The 22,696-nt window shown below is 37.9% G+C and overlaps 1 protein-coding gene and 1 pseudogene across 7 annotated transcripts in view; both read right to left on the bottom strand.

Moving 5' to 3' along the window:
• Positions 1-22,696, bottom strand: part of SMG7 (SMG7 nonsense mediated mRNA decay factor) — a 73,191-nt gene that overhangs the window by 40,169 nt on the left and 10,326 nt on the right. For 4 of the 7 annotated variants that reach the window (XM_059937630.1, XM_059937668.1, XM_059937662.1 and 1 more), the window contains exon 2: positions 7,328-7,466. The exons of 1 other annotated variant lie outside the window; for it this stretch is intronic. In XM_059937630.1, coding sequence (XP_059793613.1) covers positions 7,328-7,443 — 116 coding nt within the window. In that variant the 5' untranslated portion in view covers positions 7,444-7,466. Of the gene's footprint in view, positions 1-7,327; positions 7,467-7,744; positions 7,826-22,696 lie in introns of those variants that run through there. 2 more of the 7 variants (XM_059937635.1, XM_059937643.1) reach the window with 2 other exon arrangements.
• LOC132353107 (large ribosomal subunit protein uL3-like) lies at positions 19,980-21,254 on the bottom strand (annotated as a pseudogene).

Genomic DNA, 22,696 nt, shown 5'->3' with positions numbered 1-22,696 from the left:
TGAATCTTTTTATTTTCTTAGATTTTAAAAAGATATCTATATTTTTAAAAAATTAAGCTTTCAAATAGAATCACAATAGGATGCTATAGAAACCACAAACCACAAGAACTATCAATATAAATGAACAATACCAAATAAACAGCTACACTTAGTCCTAAAAGGTAACATCACATCAAATTCCATTACCCATAAAGCCTAGTTTGAGTGTTAAACTTTTGCCGTTAAAAAAAAAAAAAAAAAAAAAAAAATTCACAAAGTATTTGATTTATGCTCTTAAAACCTAAGATTACACTTAGGAATAGCACACATCCTAACCTACCAACAACCTCCTCTCCTCCCCCACCCCAAAACCCTCCTAGAGTACTAACTTAGGAACCTTATACTGAGACAGCCAACCTTACTTATGCATCTCCACTGGATTCAATACCTTTCATTCTGAGCTGCCAAGTTACAAAGAACATATTTCACAATGCTTCCATATCTTAGCTAAAAATACATACTCTAGTATATACAAGATACACTTAGGATCATGTGTCTAATGATTGTTTTCTCATTCCAAACAAGATTTGCTTGTAAAGATGAACAAATGTCATCTTGGTATGCTAACATCTGCCTAACGAGGATACCAATTTCCAGTCAAATGAAGATCATATTGAGCATATAACAGGAACTATTTCCAAATAATCTGCTTCTCTGATAGGCCATCAGTAAGAGAAAAACTATAATTCTAACAGTTTCTGGAGCAGACTTCTAGGCTTTGATAAACAAAGATCAAAATTTCACTCTACATTTTTACACACTATAATCTGCCCAAGAAAAATGTAAAACTAAAAATCCAAACACTAACAAAAGTTCAAAAATGTCATAAAAACTATCTGACATGAATGTTCAAGCATTTTGAAACTCCAAGAGTTCTGATTCCTTAGTAACACAAGGGAAGAGATGCTCCTCTGTGCACAGTTCTCTCCTAGGTTCTGAAAGAGACATGTGTTAATGACTAAAATAACCTTGCTAAATTGACATGGTGAAAAGCTAGAAAAATGGAAAATGTAACAACCCTGGGAGATAGCTACTATGATTCCCATCCCATAAACAAGGAAGTTGAAGCTCTGAAATGTGAAATAATTTGTCCATAGTCACAGAGCAATTAGGTACAATTAAGTACAAACTTAGTTCTTTCTGACTCCAAAGTCCAAGTCATTTCTATTTCTTTTAAATTAGAATAAAAAAATTCTATGACATAAAAAGCTAACATAGACTTATCTAGGTTCAGTTTTGTGCTCTGTCAATTAAACCCTAACATTTAAGTCAACTAGTCTAAATTAAAAGATCGGTTCAGGGACCTCCCTGGTGGTCCAGTGGTTAAGAATCCACCTTCCAATGCAGGGGATGTGGGTTCGATCCCTGGTCAGGGAACTAAGATCCCACATGATGCGGGGCAACTAAGCCTGTGCACCACAACTACTGAGCCTGTGTGTGGCAAGCTACAGAGACCACGCGCTCTGGAGCCCGCGGGCCACGTGCCACAACAAAGAGCCCACGCACTGCAACGAAAGGTAACGAAGATCCCACGTGCTGCAACTAAGGCCCCACACAGCCAAAAATAATAAATAAATAAATTAAATAAATAGATATTTTAAAAAAGATCACATTAGGATATAAATACCTGGGATTTTTATCAAAAGGACCACAAGAAGTAAAATTCACATTCTAGTGCAGTAGTCAGCCTGTGGATGAAATTCCCTCCTTCACACTGGATCAATTTTTATAAATAAATTTTACTGGAACAGTCACGCCCATTCATTTACATATTGTCTATTGCTGCTTTCTGCTACAAGGGCAGAGGTGAGTAGCTGAGACAACAATCACATGTCTCACCAAGCCTAAAACAGTTACTATCTGGGCCCTTTACAGAAAAAGTCTGGCTCTCCTGCTTCAGGGAGTACTTCATCAAAAATGAGAAGTCGAGGGCTTCCCTGGTGGCGCAGTGGTTGAGAATCTGCCTGCCAATGCAGGGGACACGGGTTCGAGCCCTGGTCTGGGAAGATCCCACATGCCGCGGAGCAACTGGGCCCGTGAGCCACAACTACTGAGCCTGCGCGTCTGGAGCCTGTGCTCCGCAACAAGAGAGGCCGCGACAGTGAGAGGCCCGTGCACCGCGATGAAGAGTGGCCCCCACTTGCCGCAACTAGAGAAAGCCCTCGCAGAGAAACGAAGACCCAACACAGCCATAAATAAATAAATAAATAAATAAATAAATAAATAAATAAATAAATAAATAAATAAAAATAAAAATTAAAAAAAAAAAAAAAAAATGAGAAGTCGAATATCTGTAAGTTCCCAAACCAAACAGTTTTCCCATATGAGGAATCATCAATAACAGTTTCCTCAGACTAAAGATCTATTTTTATTCACTAATGTCATAATCTTGTCACAAAGACTATGTTAAAATATAGTCTCATGTAATCAGAAAGTTAGTACTTGTAGGCCATGCTATATTTCTGATGGAATTAATTTGCAAATTGCTTAAAACATGGTTAGGTTTATATATTATTATCCACTAACTCTTCCTTTTTCTGTGTACCAAAAATACCCATTTAGATAGGTGAGAGGGTTAAACTAAAAATTATCTCACAAGAAAAGGAACCCCTATCCTCCCACCCCTACACAACTCTTAGTTTTTTTAAATAATGTATAATATACAAGAAATCAAATCAATAGATATGTGATCTTATACCAACTGCTTTCATAAAGATTAGCACAAAATTGGCTATTTGATTATTTTACTTTTTTATAAAGAAAAAATACTACACCTCAATGATCTACTGGTTTTGTTAAAGACCAATATTGTTAAAGATTAACGTTACAATGCTTATATAAAGAGATAATAGTTTTTAAATGTTTCCTCTTGGCTTCTAGAAGGTGTGGCCACATGAGATCCTTTTTATTCTTACTTTAAGCTAAAGGAATTAATGAAAAGAATGAATGAACGAAGAATCCAAGAACTAAAATCATCATGCCTTCAATAATAAAATAGCACTATTAAATAGTTATAAAATATAAAGCTTTCAAAATACTAAATATATTGTCTCAGTTCGTAAATAATAAGGGAAATTAAGCACTTCTATCAAACACTAAAAAAGAAAGTCATTAAAAGGCTGAAAAAAATTTGAAACATTCAGTGATAATCAAATATGTTTAAAGCTAACCATCTGAAACAATACTCTTGGAGAGAACATGATCATCAAGATCTATAAATACATTTAATGCATTCTAATGCACTAGGTATACTAAAATAGCTAACACTATATTTAGCACTTATTATTGCCAGACACTGTTCTAAAGTAAGGGCTTTCCATAAGGTAATCATTCAATCCTCACTATGTACTATTATTGCCCCCACTTTATAGCTGAAGAAACCCAAGGAGACAGAGATTAAGTAACATGCCCAAAGTCATCAAGTTAGCAAGTAGTAGAGGTAGCATTTTAACACACTGATTCCAGGGGCTAACTCCTAACCATTGTATCATAGTTCCCCTGTTATACAAGACTGTAAGGGAAAAAAAAAATGGAATGTTTGATAGTAATAGCCCAAAGAATTGGGGTTTTCAAAGGTTAAACATTTTATGGTAATTTTTTAATAATGTCACTAGAGGAAAAAAACTAATTAATGGTTATCTTCTTTAACAAATAGCTTGATTATACATAGCACTGATATAACAATGCAAGGTAACAAATACAGGATAATCTCTCTTATGATCACACATTAATATTCATGGTTTAAAAATACAGGACATTTCCAAATCAGGGGCCGATACAATGAAGGATTCCTTTTACCTGGCCTCCCAACCCCCTTTCTCATATGAGCAGAACATAGGAATATAAGCCAATATCCTCTAAACTCACAGCTGTTAAGGAAAGGTAAATCAGGTTCTTTTGTTCCGGGAGGTAATGCTAGAGCAACATTTTTTGGAAATTTAAATAAAAGCCACAGAAGGTTTTATTTCAAGATAATTTGTTTACCTATTTCCATAAAGTACTACGGAGTATTTGGGATAACAGTAGCCAACAATTATGACCATAAACATATTAACCTAATGATAATTATTTGTGTTAAATAACAGGCCAGACAGTAGACACTATAAGGTGAGTGTGTGCTTACACATGCAGACACACATGCACATATACACTTAGAACTTTAAGATATCACCAAGTTTCATGGTATTAATCAGAAAAAAATAAATCACATCACTCTACTGTTGAATTTCACATAGAAAAGAACATCTAGGGAAGATGCTGCTCCTAAAGGAGCTTTTCTCAGTAAGAGATAATAAAAATACTAACTTGCTTTCTCTCTTTATGGAACGTTACAGTTTGGCACGAATTTTCAAATCTCCTGACACTCCACTGCTCTATATTACAACGTTCACTCTACAATCTATACAATTTGAATATGTGTACCTAGTTTTATAAAGGGCCATTTCTGGTCTGGGAATCTCAAAGTATGAGAAGGAGTTATTCTTCCAGGCAGAGAAAATATCACAACAGTAAAAACAAAGCTAAGCCAGTGAAGGAGGTAGACTGACGGATCAAATTCACGGTAGGAAGCTACAGAAGATGAGCTGGAGAATCAAGGCAGTGAGGCCTTGTATGACACGTTAAGGAGCTCAGATTCTATCTTTTAACTACTAGGAGAACAGTGCTGAGTTTTAAACAGGGGCACAGCATTGTCAGAATTGCATTTTTAAAAGACTACAACAACAAGATGCATGGAAGGTGGATTTTAAAAGGGCGAGACTGGAAGAAAGGAAGTGATAATACAGATGAACAGAAAAGCCTCGATTCAAGAAATATCTGGAAGTAAAATCAGAAGGAGAAAGATAAAGCAGAGGAAACAGTCTAAAATCATTCCCAGATTGTTGGCTTGGACATCTGGGTATTTGACAAAGTGGGGGTGAGCAAGCAGACACTTACAGATGAGTGTCAAGCACAGGGGAGACATCAAGACCAGGGATACAGTGTTGGAGTGATCAGCACAGCGATGGTAGTTAAAACCGTAAGAGTAAATGTAATTGCCCAGAAAGGCAGAAGGGTGGTGCTAGCTCCCTATCTTCATTTTTAAGTGGCAGATAAAAGAAAGACAGCCCATGAAGAACACCAAGAAGAAACTACAGGTGTACGAGAGCAAGAGAAGAGTGGTATAGGGAAAAGAAGAGGATAAAAAGGCAGAGTAGTCAACAATCTCAAAGGCAGTGGATAAGTACTATAAGGATTGGAAGGTGTGTTGGATTTGGTGAAGCAAGAGTCAATGATAGCCTTGCCAGGGAAAGACAAAATGTCAAATTGCAGGGAGAATGAGGAACAAATGAGAGGGAGAAGTTTAAGGCAACTCTTAAGACATTGGGCTGTGAAGAGAAAGAGAAGGGGGCCATGGGTAAAGAGACGTTTCTTTTTTTCAATGGGAGAGACTTGAGCACGTTTAGAATGAAGAAAAGAAGCTAGGAAAAAGGAATAGCTTGAAGATATAGGAAAGAACAAAACTAACACAGCATGATCTTGGAAGAGATGAAAAGACATGAGAATGTGAAAAAGACAGGAAGCAAGACTGGCTTTGAAAAAGAGGCAGGATGAAATTGGAGGAAGGTAAGATTAGACAGAAATACGCTAGGAAAATTTGGGAGTAGTGCAGGGTGGAGAGATGTCCAGGGAATTCACTGCTGCATTGCCTCAAATTCAGAGACAAAGTAGGAGAATCAGATCAGTGTCTGAAAGTAAGAGGGAGATTAACTGAGGAGAATGGTAAATCTCTGAGCTAATTACAAAATGAACAGGCAAAAGAACCTGAGAAAAAGTGATGAGTGCCATATGGATTAGGCACAATGGAAAAATGTGAGGAAGAAGGTTAGGCTATATCCCTAACACCAAGAATAATGCCTGGTACGTCATAGCTGTTCACTAAAATGTTGTTGAATTAATGAATGGTAAAATGTGCATCATACTTAAGGCAATTTTATGTAACACAAAATGATACAGAATAAAAAAGACTTGGCCCTGAATCTAGGTTTCTTACGTATTAGTAGTGCTACCTTGGAATTTCTTTCCAAGAAACTTCAATTTCCTCATCTATAAAATAGGGATACAAACTCCCTTTCAGAGTTGCTATCAGGAACAAATAAGACAACAGGTAAGTTACATAAAAGAACATGAGTGATAACTCCGAGAGGGAGGGTTAATCTGACTATGACTTGAATACGTCAGTGACCACCAAATTACTTTTGCTAATCTAGTCACTGACAAAGGATCCTTTCTGAAGCAACACACTAGGTTGAAGAAGACAACATTCCAAGGTGGAGGTCAAAAATCCTAGATACCACCAAATAATGCTAAGTGACAAAAGAGAAACTGTTTGAATGTCATAATGACCGCATTCTAGTATGCACATAAAATAAAACCAGAGATTGATACATAAGAATTGCAAAGAATTTATATTATTGTACTTTTTGTTTCCCCCCAAACATTAGTTTTGATTATACAAAACTTTGATTATATAAAACTTAAAACACAACTAGGAAGTGGTAGAACTTGGGTTCCACCCTGCAGTCTGGTTCCAAAGCTCCTAAGCGTTACACAGTAAAGCAAGTCTTCTGGAATGGCCTAGCTATAGGTGTCACTGTCATAGTATCAACTTGTAAGGGCAACTAGCATTTCTCATTTAAAAGCCCCATCTCTAAGATCAAGCACCTTCACACCGTCATTTGAACTGATAAAAGCTGCTGTGACAAGAGTTACCAACTCACCATATGGCTGCAGAGGGCTTCTCTTGTATACCATCATATACCTATTTCTATAGGCACCTAGGAGGCTTGAATGCAACCAGGCTGACATATAGAACCAAGAACTGATGCTCCCTGCACTCAAATGAACTGCGATATATGTAACCCAAAACATAGGAATTTTTATTCTAAAGGATAATCTACAAGATAAATCACATGTCCTTATGCTTATCATAAATATTCAGAGACCACATATATAAACATAAACATTTCTTAAATTTAAATGTTTAAAAATTTTCCTTGAACTGTAAGATATAAATGCTCATAACAAAGTAAACATGCCAAAGTTCTTATGAAGCCACATAAATTTAAAAAACAAACAAACAAACAAAAAACCCCAAACCATTAGCACTCCCCTCCCCCATCCTGGCCAATATCAAATGCTTCAGAAAGCTTCTAATTCTTGTACTAGTGTTCATAGTACATGAACACTTTAACATATAGCTCTAAAAGGAATACAAACATGTAGAAATCCCTTGTAATTTTCATCCTACCTAATATTACTTGATTTCAGATGCTCCTCTGATTTCAAGTTTCCGGTCCTCATCTGGGACTTAAATGAAACGTTTTCTCCCACAATGACTATCTGCAAGAACATCCAATTTCTCATAAGGTAGAATGGTTTAAGACATTCTAGATAGAGGAGAGGAGGAAAATATGAGTTAACTCACAACAACAGAGAACCCCCTTGAAGAAAGTTAAATTTTCTCTTTATTTAAAATGATCTAATGTCAAAGGCAAAGGGAAAATATCAAAGCTTTTTTTCCTTCTTGTATTTAGTTTCTTTAGAATACACATTTAAAAATTCTGTTTTGTATATTTCTAAAATTCTAGTTTGGGATCGAAGTGTTACCCTAATCTCCCTCCCTGCCTGAAAGCTGAGTGATCTCTATAAGACAGAAACCAGTTACCCAGCAGGGTTCTTGCAGCACCAAGGTGAGAGTGCCCTGTAGAACACAGGAGCAGACAGACGGCTGGTCCAAACTGGACTGCTTATGGAAGGAAAAACAAGTAAAGTAATTAAACCACAATTATAGATAGTATAAATAATGCTTACATTCTAAGACCAGCTGAAAACGGCAGGTTTTAGATCTTCATTCACTCATTGAACAATGATTTGGTCATTTCTATGTACTAGATACAGTGTTAAGGACTAGGTATACAATGATGAACAAAACAGATTATAGTTCCTACCAGATTTAAATTCTAATATGGACACAGACCAACAAGGAAAGAGGAAGCAGTAGAAAGTAGTGGTTAAAGGCATGGGCTTGGGTATCACGCTGCACTCAATGGCATGCCGGGAATAACTCAAGCCACAGGAAAGACATAGCACAGTTTCTTAGAGACATCAAGTTAACGCAAAGATTTGGACAAAATAAATTAATTATTATTGAATACTGATAACTGCTTACATTTAAAATTATTATGTAGCAGATTCTATGCTAAATGTTCTATACACCTGATCTCACAGAATGGGAATATAAAATGTAGTAGTTAAGTACCTTATATTCAGACTGCCTGGGTTCTAACTACGCTCTGCCACTTATTAGCTGTATAACCTTAGGAAAATTGCTTCTCTATGCCCCAGTTTTGTCAGGAGTAAGAAGGAGATAATAAAAGTACGTTCTTCATTGAGATGTTCTGAGGATTAAATGAGGTAATAGAAATAAAACACCTAGGATTGTTTCTTGTTAAATAAGCCCTCAAAACTGTTAGCTATTATTGTCATTATCATCATTATAGGTATTATTACTCTTCCCAACAATCCTAAGACGTAAATGTTATTATTATCCTCATTCTAAAATTAGGATATCGAAGCTAAGAATGCACATTAATCAATTCTAGAAGAGAAGACAAAGTTATTCATAATTTTTAACAATAGAACACCAGTCTTAAGAGAAATTTCAAACATGCAGGAGGTCTATGTGGACTTTGGCACCATACTTCCAAAGCATGTATTTAATCACCTGTGACTTTAGTTGTACTTTAGTGGAAAAGACTAGGAGAAAATACCTCATGACAAAACCCAAGCTTATTAGTATAGCATGTAAGGTCCCACAGCTTCCCACTATACACTTCATGACCCAATAAAACCAAATTACTTTTAGTTCCTTGCTATTTTGCCCCTAAGTACCTTGATTCATGCTCTTTCACTCAACATGGAATCCCTGCCCTCTTCCCTCCGGCTAACCCCTTCTTGTATTTAAAGACTCAACTCCTGTAAAAGGGACTTGGCTTGGCCAAGCACTCCCAGTGCATCTTAATGCCCACTTTTATCATAGCACGCATAGCACTATGATGAAGTTCTTTGTTTACACATTTTCTGCACTAGAGATTATCCTAGTAGATGATATATGCCAGAACAATGGTTTTCAACACTATTGGACCCAACGCTTTACAACAAAAATGCATTATTTGCAACAATCCTTATATCTTCCTAAAATAAAAGATAATATGAACTACTTATTTAACACATTAAAAATGAATAACTAAATGCCTTATATAAAGAAAAATAAAAAGAAAGCAATTTTTAATAAAACTAGTATAACAATATACAAATGGTCAGGTAAGATTAACCTTGAGGACATAATGAAGCTATCAATGCTTGCACATACTTATAATTTTAAGATTAACAGAATTCCAAACAAAGATAGGAAAATGAAAGCAAAAAATGAGTAGACACTAGAATTAAAACAAGTTTTAATGTAAGTAACAGCAGACCAGACTTATTGGAAATGCTAAGAATAAGAGAAAAATAACTGACATTAGGGACAGCATGACAAGACAAAGTACGAAGAATATTTGAAGAAAACAAGGCTGTGACTATATCCTTTGATAGGTAACAGGGAACAAAACTTAGGTTGGAAAAAGAAACAGCAAACAGTCCTTTATATAATGTAAAACACCACATAAATTTAGGTTAGGGAAAAATAAAGTACAACTTCCCAATTTGGAGTAAGAGGATAACATGGGATATGGACAAGTTAATTAACTCAGCCAGCAACAATATTTAAGTTACTGTCTGATTTAACTAAATAAAATAATCTATAAAGTATTATGGTATATATAGTATTCTCTACTTCTAGGTGGTGTCTGAAATTAAAAATAAAAGATACGCAAAAGTCAAATCTGATTTTTCCACCCAAGAATCATTATTTAACCCGTACTTCTAGACATCAGTTTTATCTAGTGAAGCTCCTTTTTTCTTTATTATTTACCTATCTGACTAAAGAAAGGGGTGCTGCACTATAATCAAATAATATAATAAATTAAATCTGATACAAATCATAGAGGGCCTATAGAAGATTGTTATATTGATGGCCCCCAATGAATCATACACCTCCTGGCATCTGCACCACTGTGAACTCTCTTTACACAGTGACCCTGGGCTTGGCCATGTGACTTACTTTGGCCAATTAGACTTTAGGAAGTGTGACACAAACGAAGGCTTGATAAGCACTTGTGTATTTGGGCTTGCCCTTTCGTAATGCCATCACAATGTTATGAAGCAGAGGAGACAGACTACTTGGAGAGAGGAGACCCAGTTTTCCCACCTATCACAGCCATTCCAGTTGACAGTCCAGACATTTGAGTGATGCCATCTTGGACCCTTCAGGTCAGGCTGAGCTGCTGAATGACTGAGCCATCCAACTTGACCTAGATAATCTGTGAGACCTTTGGAGATTTTGAGCAAAGAGGTGACATGACCTAACCTAGATTTTAAGAGGTTCCTCCTGGCCTATATGTTGAGACTTCACTGGCTTGGACCAGTAGGCAGCAGTGGAGAGAGTAAAATCTGATCAGACTCTGACCAACAGCATTTGTTGAGTGAAATTTGAGAGACAGAGAGAGAAAAATCAAAAATGATTCATGGGAATTTGTCATTTACTAGCAACAGGAAGATAATACAAATAGGTGTGGGCGAAGAGTTCATTCTGGACAACAGTGCTTGGCACATGGTGTTATATAACCACTTGCTATTATTTCTTACAACGATGATAACTTTAAGATATACATCCATGTGAATGTACACTGGCAGTTAATTAAAGAGTCTGACATTTAAAGGAAAGGTATGTACTACAGAAATTCATTTGGGAGCCATCAGCATATAGAGACTAGAGATGACAATGGGTCAGTAAAAAGACAGAGAACTAATAACCAGAGAGAAGGGAGGAAAACTTGTTGAAGTTTTATGGTGTCCTAGAAGCCAAATAAAGAAAAGAGCTTCAAAAAAGAGGGTAGAATCGATAAATACTGCTGATGCATCAAGTAAAATGAGGCCTGAGAAATGACTATTGGATTTCGTATGTGGAAGGCACTGAGGATCTTGTTAAGAACAATTTGGGCAGAAAAGTGGGAGCATCAGCCCATGGACTGACTTCAGTGGAAAACAGGAGGAAAGGAACTGAGACTAAAACTGAGTTTAGACACTTTTATCTGGGAAGGAGAGGCAGTAGAGGGAGATGAGAGGGTCAAAAGAGTTTTTAAGATGGAATACATAACATGTTTTTTACGGGATGGAGTGGGATAAATAACAAGGGAAGGAGTCAATGGAGAAAAATAAAGGATGAAAACAAAGTCTCATGAATGCCATAGGGGTTTGTTTAAATATTATAAATGTTTAAAAGGTAAAAAGGTCCCTGAATGAAAGAATAAAATTTAAAGTGAATATACAAAGAAAACTAATAATCATTGGGGACCTAGGTAAACGACAAGTGGATTACATAAACCGTTATCGATTTAATTTTCATAGCAACCTGAGGTAACTACTATTTTTCCAATTTTATAAATAAAGAAACAAAGGCTCAGAGATTTTAGGAAACTTGCCCAAAATCACAAAGATAGTATGAGTGCTAGGACTGGCGTTCAAATCCAGGTGTTATCAGAATTCCAGAACCTAAACTTCATTTATTCATTATTCCATGATGCAATACAGACCTCAATTTTCAACAATTCACATGTTCAAAACTAAACTGTGGAACTTCCCTGGTGGTGCAGTGGTTAAGAATCCACCTGCCAACGTCGGGACACGGGTTTGATCCCTGGTCTGGGAAGATCCCACATGCCACGGAGCAACTAAGCCCGTGCACCACAACTACTGAGCCTGCACTCTAGACCCCACGAGCCACAGCTACTGAGCCTGTGCATCACAACCACTGAAGCCCGTGCGCCTAGAGCCCATACTCTGCAACAAGAGAAGCCACCGCAATGAGAAGCCTGCGCACTGCAACAAAGGGTAGGCCCCCCCAAGGCAACAAAGGGTAGCGCAACTAGAGAAAGCCCATGTGCAACAACGAAGACCCAATGCAGCCAAAAAAAAAAACAAAACACTAAATTGTGACTATTTCATTGCTTATGATTTTATTCAGAGTTTGCCTTTTTAAAAGCATAAGACCCACCCATATTCCCCTTTTCCTTAAACCTGAAAAACTCTTCTCCAGGAAATCTTATTGGTTTTAGCCTCTGGTATACATTCTGTCCCAGAGGTCTCTCTAGTTCTTCTTCCCACTCTCTTCCTCCTCATCACAATGCAAAACAAAAATCCTAATTTCTAGAAATTTTTGATTAATAAGACAATTGACAACACAGGTTTACTATATTTTCTTACATAAATTATATAGGAAAAATAAACATACACAGACTTCAATGGCAACAGCAGAACATTCCTTGGAGTGACCCTAAGTCATCACTACAAGTAATTTGCACTGCAGCTTAGGGCAAAAGCTATTCATAGAAAGAGTTCCTGAATACATGGTTAAAAAGGGGAGGTGATATCTTTGTGGACAAATCTTCATGCTATACAACTTTCTTAGATACCATCTAAAATAAAGATCAAACAAATTTTATTATACTCTCCCACACTGCTCCCCAAAGCAAAGATATAGCCTAGCCTCACTGTGATTCCAACATCACTCAAAACCCACTTTTTAAGTTCTTCTTTGCTAAACAAGAAGAAAAAAAAAAAAAACCCAAAAACCTCTTTAGTTGCAAAACGTACAGTAGATAACATACAATTCTATACCATATTAACAAAATCAAATTACCAGCTCACTTAGGCAACAGATCCAAAGAAATTAAGAGTTTATACCATATCTGGCTCATATCAATTACACAAAAAAATATCTGAAAAGATAATGACAGAATATTTTCCAAATCTGATGAAAGTTATAAACCCAGACATCTAAGAAGCTCAATAAATTTTGAGCATTTGAGCACAAAAGAAAACCATACAAAGGCACTGTAATCAAATGGCTGAAAAGCAATGATAAAGAGAACATCTTAAGAGCAGGCAGAGAAAAAAATAAAGATAAGAATAATGGCAAAATTCTTATCAGAAAAAGTGCAAGCCAGAAGATAATGGAATAATATCTTTAAACTAGCGAAAGAAAAAAAAAGAACAAACCCCAAATCCTATCAATCTATAATTTTATATCCAGCAAAAATATCCTTTAAAACTGAAGGTGAAACAGACATTTTCAGAAACACAAAAGCTGAGAAAATTTGATGCCAATAGATCAATACCATAAGAAATATTAAAAACAAGCTCTTGAGGCTGTTAGAAAATGGTACCAGATGGAAATCTGGAACTACACAAAGAGATGAGGAGTGTCAGAAATAATAAATATGTAAGTAAATGTAACTTTTTTCTTCTTTTTTTAAAATTATTATTATTATTTTTTTTAAATCTTTGGCTGCGTTGGGTCTTTGTTGCTGCGCACGGGCTTTCTCTACTTGCAGCGAGCGGGGGCTACTCTTCATTGCGGTGTGCAAGCTTCCCCTTGCAGTGGCTTCTCTTGTTGCGGAGCACGGGCTCTAGGCATGTGGGCTTCAGTAGTTGTGGCACACAGGCTCAGTAGTTGGGGCTCGCAGGCTCTAGAGCGCAGGCTCAGTAGTTGTGGCACACTGGCTTAGTTGCTCTGCGGCATGTGGGATTTTCCTGGTCCAGGGCTCGAACCTGTGTCCCCTGCATTGGCAGGCGGATTCTTAACCACTGCGCCACCAGGGAAGTCCTACTGCTTCTTTTTTTAACCAGGTATAAGGCACCATGCTAAGAACTTTTACTCTGTGATCTAATTTATTCCTTCTCAAACCCTAGGAAACATATTATATCCATTCTAACACTGAGGAAACTGGAATCAAAAGGTTAGATAACTTACCCAAGATCATACACCCAGTTTTCAAACTCAGGGCTGCCAGAAAGTAAAGGCCTTACTCTTAAATCACTATACCTTTAAGTGCTGTGCTTGGCTAATGCTCATATTTGGAGTATCAGGCTAAACTTTCTGATAATATAGCTCCACTTTTAAAAGCAAAGTAACACACTGACAAGGTAAATCCCATGAGAGATAACAGCTTTCGATATAAGAATTATCCTGAACATAACAAGAAAAAGACAAATAGAAAAAGTACCAAATTCAAATAGAGTTAGAAAACAAAACAAAAACAAAACAAAACAAAACAAGGAAACACATGAAGACATAAACAAGGCCAGAGCAGAGAGTCATAACAGACATTAGTAAACTGAAATACATTCATACATGCTTTGAATGAATATTCATCAAATATATGCAAAGATTCCACTATGTATCAGGCACTGCGGAGGCCTTAGGGATACAAGTGTTAGCAAAACAGTCCCTGTCCTCAATTAAAAAAAGAGTCTTTGGAGTTAAAAACAGAAGCCTTTGGTGACCTGACCAAGTATAGTTTCAGTGGAAAGGTAGGGGTAGAAACCAGAGAACAATGGGTTGAGGGAGTCAGTATAGACCATGTTTATAAGGTGATAAATGGGGAAGATAAATATAGAACAAATGCTAGGGAAGGACAGGTTAAGGGAAGCTTGCTCAAATGTTTATGACAAAGCTCCAATTAAGGAGGGAAAAGGTTGAATATAAAAAAAGTCTATGGGCTTCCCTGGTGGCGCAGTGGTTAAGAATCCACCTGCCAATGCAGGGGACACGGGTTAGAGCGCTGGTGCGGGAAGATCCCACATGCCAGTGGAGCAACTAAGCCCATGCTCCACAACTACTGAGGCTGCGCTCTAGAGCCTGTGAGCCACAACTACCGAAGCCCGCGCACCTAGAGCCCATGCTCCACAACAAGACCGCAGTAAGAAGCCCGCACACGCAACAAAGAGTAGCCCCAGCTCGCCGCAACTGAAGAAAGCCCGCGCTCAGAAACGAAGACCCAATGCAGCCAAAAGTAAATAAATAAATTAAAAAAAAAAAAAGTCTATGAGATCCAGAGCAAAAAACAAAGAAAACCACCTTAATAAGGAGGATGAGAACCTTTTCCTTTCTAAGAGCGACAGAGGCAAGGACTAGTAGAGGAAGGAACAGGAAGCAGATCAGTCCCACCAAAAGGTTTTTATTTTTATCTTCAAATAAAGACCATTTGCTAAGAGAGTAAAACTTCAAGAAAACAGCGAAAGTTTAACTACTGTAAAGAAATGGGCAAGACTGGGGGGAAAAGAACTAATAGACATTGAAGTGGCAGACTGCATTTAAACAAGCGGCCAGTCTGTACGATGTTTTTCCAGTGAGGCTATCCATAATACCCAAAGCAGCATATCTTCAGAACCGCGCAGAGCAGATCTTCCTAGACAAGTGAGCCGGGAGGACAAGAGGACTGAGGGTACTGGTAAGACAGGTTAAAGTAATATATCAAAAAATGGGCGGAAGAGCAAAAACAGGAGGAGGAAGAAAAGAAAAAAGCAAGAAGTGACTAATCGCGAAAAATTTGGAATCTACACTGGAAGTCCTGAACAGAGAAGCAGCTGGATTAATGCGGATCAGGCTGTGGTCAAAATGGAATGGCTGAATGTAAGACTTTAGAGGTAGAAGAATTCTGAAGAATAACAAAGTCTAAGATATAATATGGACATACATAAAGGTTAATATATTAAAGAGAAAGATTAAGAGAGAAAAGAACAGAAAAAGGAGAGCTGCATTTTAAAGAATGTTCTAAGAAAACATCAGTTCTATGAGCTGTGACATAGCTTTGGAAACACCAACCTCTATCTCCCTCTTGGAGGTTCATAATATACATTAGCATGTTATAAGCTATGAGAAGTCTTAAATAAAGAATCCAGTTTAACCCCGTATTTTGAAATTTATTTTACCTTGGATATATTGAGAACCCTAACATATATGAATTTCCCGTGTTCAGTGGAATACACTCTGGGAAATGCTAGAGTATTGGATAGACTTGTCTGTGTGTAATACAAGTAAAGACATAAAGGAATCTGCTTCAAAAAAAAGGTGAGATCATGAGACCTTCAGTACTGGTGAGGATGTACGGAAACAGGTACTTTTCAAACACTGCTAGGGCCAGAATAAACAGTACAAACTTTCTGGCAACATCTACCAGGCATTATTTCTCTATTGCTGCTGTAACAGATTACCACAAATTTAGTGGCTTACAACAACACAAATTTTATTCTCTTACAGGTCTGAAAGTCAGAAGCCTGAGTGAGTCTCGGTAAAAATCAAGGTATCACCATGGCTGTGCTGCTTTCTGGAAGCTCTAGAGAAGAAACCTAGTTTTTGCGTTTTCCTTGTTCTTGAGACTACCTGCATTCTTTGGCTTGTGACCCCCTTCTATTCCAACAGGATGTTATCCTCTGTGGTTCTTCTCTTTTCTTTTCTTTTAAATTTATTTATTTACTTATTTTTTGGCTGCTTTGGGTCTTCGTTGTTGCACGCGGGCTTTCTCTAGTTGAGGCGAGCAGGGGCTACTCTTCGTTGCAGTGCATGTGCTTCTCATTGCGGTGGCTTCTCTCGTTGTGGAGCACAGGCTCTAGGTGCGTGTGCTTCAGTAGTTGTGGCACGTGGGCTCAGCAGTCATGGCTCTCAGGCTCTAGAGAACAAGCTCAGTAGTTGTGGCACACAGGCTTAGTTGCTCTGCGGCATGTGGGATCTTCCCAGACCAGGGCTCGAACCCGTGTCCCCTGTATTGGCAGGCAGATTCTTAACCACGGTGCCACCAAGGAAGTCATGTCTCTCTGGTTCTGATTCTTCTGCCTCCTTCTTCCACAGTTAAAGGATTCTTGTGATTACACTGGGCCCACCAAAAAATCCATGATAATCTCTTTATTTTAAAGTCAGCTGATTAGCAACCTTAATTTCTTTCCCCTTGCCATGTAACATAATATATTCATAAGTTCTGGGGATCAGGATGTAGACGTCTTTTGGGAGCCGCGTTATTCTGCCTACCACACTTAACAAATTATTTTGAAATGTGCAAATCTTGTCATTCAAATAAGCATGCACAAGAATATGTGTGTACCAGGATGTTCATTACAGCATTTTTTAATAATAATAAAGTATTGGAAACAAGACACATTTTCATTGTTAGGAATTCAGTTTAGAAAATTACAGTACTCCTGTAATTTTCAGCATGCTGACATTTCCAATGATGCTTTAGATATATAATTATGAACATGTCTTTGATAAAATGTCAAGTGACAAAAGAAAGATTACAAACTATATAAATTAGAACAATCCCAGTTGTTAAAACTATATACATACATATGTTTATACAAATATGTGAATGCTAATATATATATAAAAAAATAACTGAAAGGCTACACAACCCTGGATGGTAGGGTGACCATAAGTTCCTGTGTGCCTGGAACAGTCCAGATTTATGCCTCATGTTCCAGCAATAATTAGCACTCTCTTTCACTGTTACATGATCGCTCTTAAAATTTTCTGGGTTTTGTTTTGTTTAAAACAAGTATGTATTACTTTACTGGATGTAGAAGTGGCAAGAACCAGATCTATATTACACGTGAAATTTTAAAAAACTAAAGTAATTTTTAAGAAATATGTTTTCTAATATATGAATCTGCAAACACTAATTGTGAATCATCTAAATTATATATATATATTATACCACTTGACAGCATCAATGGCAAATAGATATCAAAAGGGAAAATTTTTCATTTTTAAGAGCACTGCCCAAGTGTGTACAGTGGACAAGGAGGGAGCAGATTAAGGCCAATGCCAACTCTGCCACTAATGAGGTACTCATTTTCCTTCTCTACAAAATGCCAATCCAGTTATGTAAGGTTATTGGATAGAAGAACTTAAGAAGACAATTATATAAAAGCATTCTGAAAAGTATAAAGCACTAGTAAAATGTAAGATGATACTCTTGAGGAATAAAACAGCCTACTTCACAGTTAAGACCTGTCAACTGCCTTCTACCCATTTAAGGCACAATTGCTGCCAACCAACTCAAAGACTACATTAACAAGTTTTAAGGTATATATTCATATTCAGAAATGCAGAAAATGAAAACAATGCATAAATTAGGCTCTTTACCCACCTAGAACTATGGTGGGTTTTATATATACATCTTCCCATGTAATTCTCCAAATACTTCTATCATTGTCATTTTATAGACAGGAAAATACAGAGCAAAGAGCTAAAACTAGAGAGGTTTAAGGTCACACAGCAGAGCTGGGATCTGAACTCAGGACAACCTAAATACAAATTAGGCCAATCTTAATTCAAAGGCTTTGCTCATTTAACTCACTACACTATGTTGCTTTCATAGGAAGCCAAAAAAAAAACCCTGTATGGGTTTACAGACAACCTAATTAACATATTTTTAATTAGCAAGTGACTAACATGTTAACATTTTCAGAATCTATGACCAATATGCCTTAACCTTTGAGTTGTGCTTCTTAATATTCTGACCTTTTATCACGGAATAGCAAAGTGAAACTAATGATTATTTTAGACAAATAATATTATTATTTCATTTATCTAAACTAAGCAGAATTTTCTTTTTGGTGGGGGGGGGCCGCACTGTGTGGCTTGTGGGATCTTAGTTCCCTGAGCAGGGATTGAACCTGGGCCCTCGGCAGTGAGAGCATGGAGTCCTAACGACTGGACCGCCAGGGAATTCCCTAAACTAAGCAGAATTTGAGAAATATGTATTTTAGATATTAAAACACAAAATTTTCACTTTAAAATATCTACACAAACTGTGTATGTGTGCAGAAATACAAAATTTTGCAGATGCCCTAAGATACTTTTTTTTTTTCCTAAGATACTTTTTATATCCAAATTCATCCTGTGGTGGTTCTCTTAGCACTATGCTTTTTATCTTTCCCCACCAGCAATAAAAATATTTTCAAGTAAGTATACCTCTAACTCATCTTTTCTTTGAATACCATCTTCCAATTCCATTTTACTCTGATTATCTTATATCTCATCACCACACAGTATCTCAAAGAAAATTTGGTTAGTTGTTGCCTGGTGAAGAACTAAATAATAATTCATGACCTTTCTAAGAGGCAGTATTAGTAAAACACATTCTAATATACTATATTCCAACTAACATAGCACTGAAATAGTAGGACTTTGGGAAGAGGAAGGATGGAAAAAGGACTCAACTTATATGGTCAGTGAACCCATGGAGTTTTTGGAAATAGACTGAAGATATTAATGCATCAATACAGCAATTCTTTAAATATAATAGATTTCAGAATCATGCTTCTCACTTAAGACAGACACTACAGAAGAGAAAATGCCATCAAGAACTGTGGGAACAAAATGTTAATGATCAAAAAGGGTCTACAACGGTTTTTTTCCTTTATGACAGACTTGAAAAAGTTAAATCCAAAGAGACTTCACTTAATGTTCTGATCTCATCCCCCAATGCTACAGAACTCCTTTCCTCACCTCCACCTTCCATGTTTGATCTCAACAGGTGAGGGATTCTATAAAATAAGTCTATAAACCCAAAGTTATTTTCAGAATATTCATGTATTCATTAAAACTCCCCCCATAATAATTTAATAATGTTCCAAATAACTAATTTTTGCCTAAGATGAGGCTACTGTCAAAAACATGGAAAGGAAATTTAAATATTTATGTATCTTAAAGGAAGTACTGGAGGCACTACATAAATTTCTCATGTCTTCATATTCTAGTAGAAATATATACAACATACATCAGCCATTTAAGTATAAATTATTCCTGTAAGACTAATGAAAGGTTTATTGAAAGAGAACCTTAGACTCCCAAAGGAAATGCAGAATGAGATTTAGAGTTCCTCCAACACACGGTCCCCAAGCATTTACTCATTCTGTCTGCTACATTCTTCCCTTCTTTCTTTTTTTTTCCTCCTCCCCACTGGAAAATAACTTTATTGAGATTCTACCAGCTGTATAATCTGTTCTGACATTAGGCCCCTTCTTCCTTTGCAATTCAGTCCTTCTTAAGTGGTCCCATGAACGCTTTCTTCTCCTCCACAGTCTGGAAGCGGCCATGGCCAAATTTGGAGGTGGTGTCAATAAACTTGAGGTCAATCTTCTCCAGGGCCCGCCGTTTGGTCTGCACCAGCAAGGACTTGCGAAGGGTGAGCACTCGCTTCTTGGTTCCCACCACGCAGCCTTTGAGCATGACAAAGTCATTGGTCACTTCACCGTAGTGGACAAAGCCACCCAGAGGGTTGATGCTCTTGTCAGACAGATCGTAATCAGTAAAGGCATTGTTCTTGATCAGTTTGCCATCCTTGATGAGGTAGCCCTGGCCAATCTTGTAGATCTTCTTGTTGATCTCGGTGCGGTGATGGTAGCCTTTCTGCCCGGCCCGAGCCACAGAGAAGGCCACCTGTGCAGGATGCCACGCCCCAATACAGGCAACCTTGCACAGCCCGCGGTGGGTCTTACGGGGCAGCTTCTTGGTGTGCCAACGGCTGGTGACTCCTTTGTAGCCTTTGCCCTTGGTCACCCCAATGACATCAATCATCTCATCCTGTCCAAACACTTGGTTCACAGGGACCTGCTGCTCTAGCCTCTCTCGGGCCCAGTCCAGTTTTTCGGCCACAGTGCCTCCGTTCACCTGGGTCTCCATGAGGTGGGCCTTCTTCTGGCATAGAGGAAGCAGGCGCATCTGGGTGTGGGCAATGACATAGATGACCTGGCAGTACTTCTTCATGCTGCTCAAGTCCCTCTCCAGCTGCTTCTTGACATCTACATCCTGCCACTTCTTGCAGTATTTGGTGAAGGCCTTCTTCTTAGATTTACGCCAGTTCTTATAGAAGCGCCTTTTGCATTCATCACTGATATGCTCAGCAAAGATGGGTCTTAAAGGTCCGGAGGCCTCGAGGTGTTTCCACATAGCCCACATTGCCCACAATGACCATGGGCAGTGTCTCCACGATGGTCACAGCCTCCACAACTTCCTTCTTGTTCACCTTGGACCCTGGCCTATCGACCTCCCTCACAATGTGGCTCATGCCAGCCTTGTAGCCGAGGAAGGCTGTGAGGTGCACAGGCTTGGAAGAGTCATCCTTGGGGAAGTTCTTCACCTTCCCGCGGTGCTGGCTGCTGCGCTTCCGAGGCAGGAAGCCCAGGGACCCATGCCTGGGAGCGGAGAACTTCCTGTGAGACATCCTGCCGTCGGATGCTGCCGGTAGAGCTGCTCTTCTTTCTTTACCTGACTAATCCTACTCATCCTGTAAGACTGAGCTCATGAGTTCAACTCCAGAAGCTATCTCTGAACTCGCAGGCAGTAAAAGTTCCACTTCCCTCAATATACTCATCCCTCGAAAACATTTACCTTGGTATTTACCACATTACAGCTGCCCCTTGGTATCAGCAGGGGATTGATCCCCAAATGCTCAAGTCCCTTATATAAAATGGTGTAGTATTTGCATATAGCCTTTGTACATCCTCCCCAACCTCCTGTATACTTTAAAGCATCTTTAGATTACTTATAATACCTAATCCAATGTAAATGCTATGTAAATAGCTGTAAATGCTACGTACACAGTTGCCTGCACTTGGCAAATTCATGTTTTGCTTTTTGAACTTTCTGAAAAATTTTTTCCCCAATATTTTCCATCCGCAGTTGGTTGTATCCACCAATGTGGAACCCGCAGATACAGAGGGCCAACTGTATATTGAAATATCTGTGCAACATTCATCTCCCTCAGGAGACCACTAGCCTAAGAAACAAAAATCAGTTCATTTGCCTTTATATTCTTAGAGCCTAGCACTGGCATTCGTAAGTATTCCATAAATGTTTTGCAAAAATGAAACAAAAGCATGAAAACTCTATTCAACACCCATTATGTACATTATGCATTTAAAAATTGCTGAGACATGATCTCTATCATACTCAGTCTAGCTGCAGAGATAATTCACTTATATAAAAAAAAGAGGTCACTACAAATTTAAGAAATTATAAGTACCAAATGACTGAGAAACAGGAAATGCTACAGAAAGTCAATGACTGCAGAAATCACCTGGGTGGACATGAAATATTCACACAGAAGGTGAAACTTAAGAGAGTGGAGGATAGTACCTCCTGCAGGGGAAATGGCCTTGGAAGACAGATTAAAGCAGGAGTGGATAAGCCATGTTTAGAAGACAATGAGTAGATTACTCTAGCTAGGGCAGTTGACTCTTTTCAAAAGGTAAGGAGATATGTGACAGAGATAGATGAGGGTCACTTTATGGAAGGCCAAGAATGCCAAACTAAGGAGTTGAAGCCAGGGAAAGCCACATACAAATGCTTTTCAGGAATAATAATGTAAATAGAAGCAATGCAAAATTAATTGGCGGGGGGGCGGGGACAGGTGGTGGAGTCTGAAGGAGAACCGGAATTTAGTAAACATATGTGAACTTTTTTTTGTTTTTAAAGATTGACCACAATTTTTTTTTTTTGACCACAATTTTATGAGATCAATGTTCAATTTAAAGATAAAGAAATCAAGACCCAGAGATGTTGTTAGTTCAAAAACAGAGAACGTAGTGGGTAGTGTTTAAAAACCCAAAGTCAATGCTTTCTTCTTGCTACTTGCAAGAACTGCAGGCAAGATACAAGGTGAATACTATTTCA

Source organism: Balaenoptera ricei, chromosome 1, assembly GCF_028023285.1.
Source record: "Balaenoptera ricei isolate mBalRic1 chromosome 1, mBalRic1.hap2, whole genome shotgun sequence".
NCBI classification, from domain to species: domain Eukaryota; kingdom Metazoa; phylum Chordata; class Mammalia; order Artiodactyla; family Balaenopteridae; genus Balaenoptera; species Balaenoptera ricei.
Note: the sequence above shows the minus strand (reverse complement) of the source record. Positions and strands in the feature narration are given on the sequence as shown.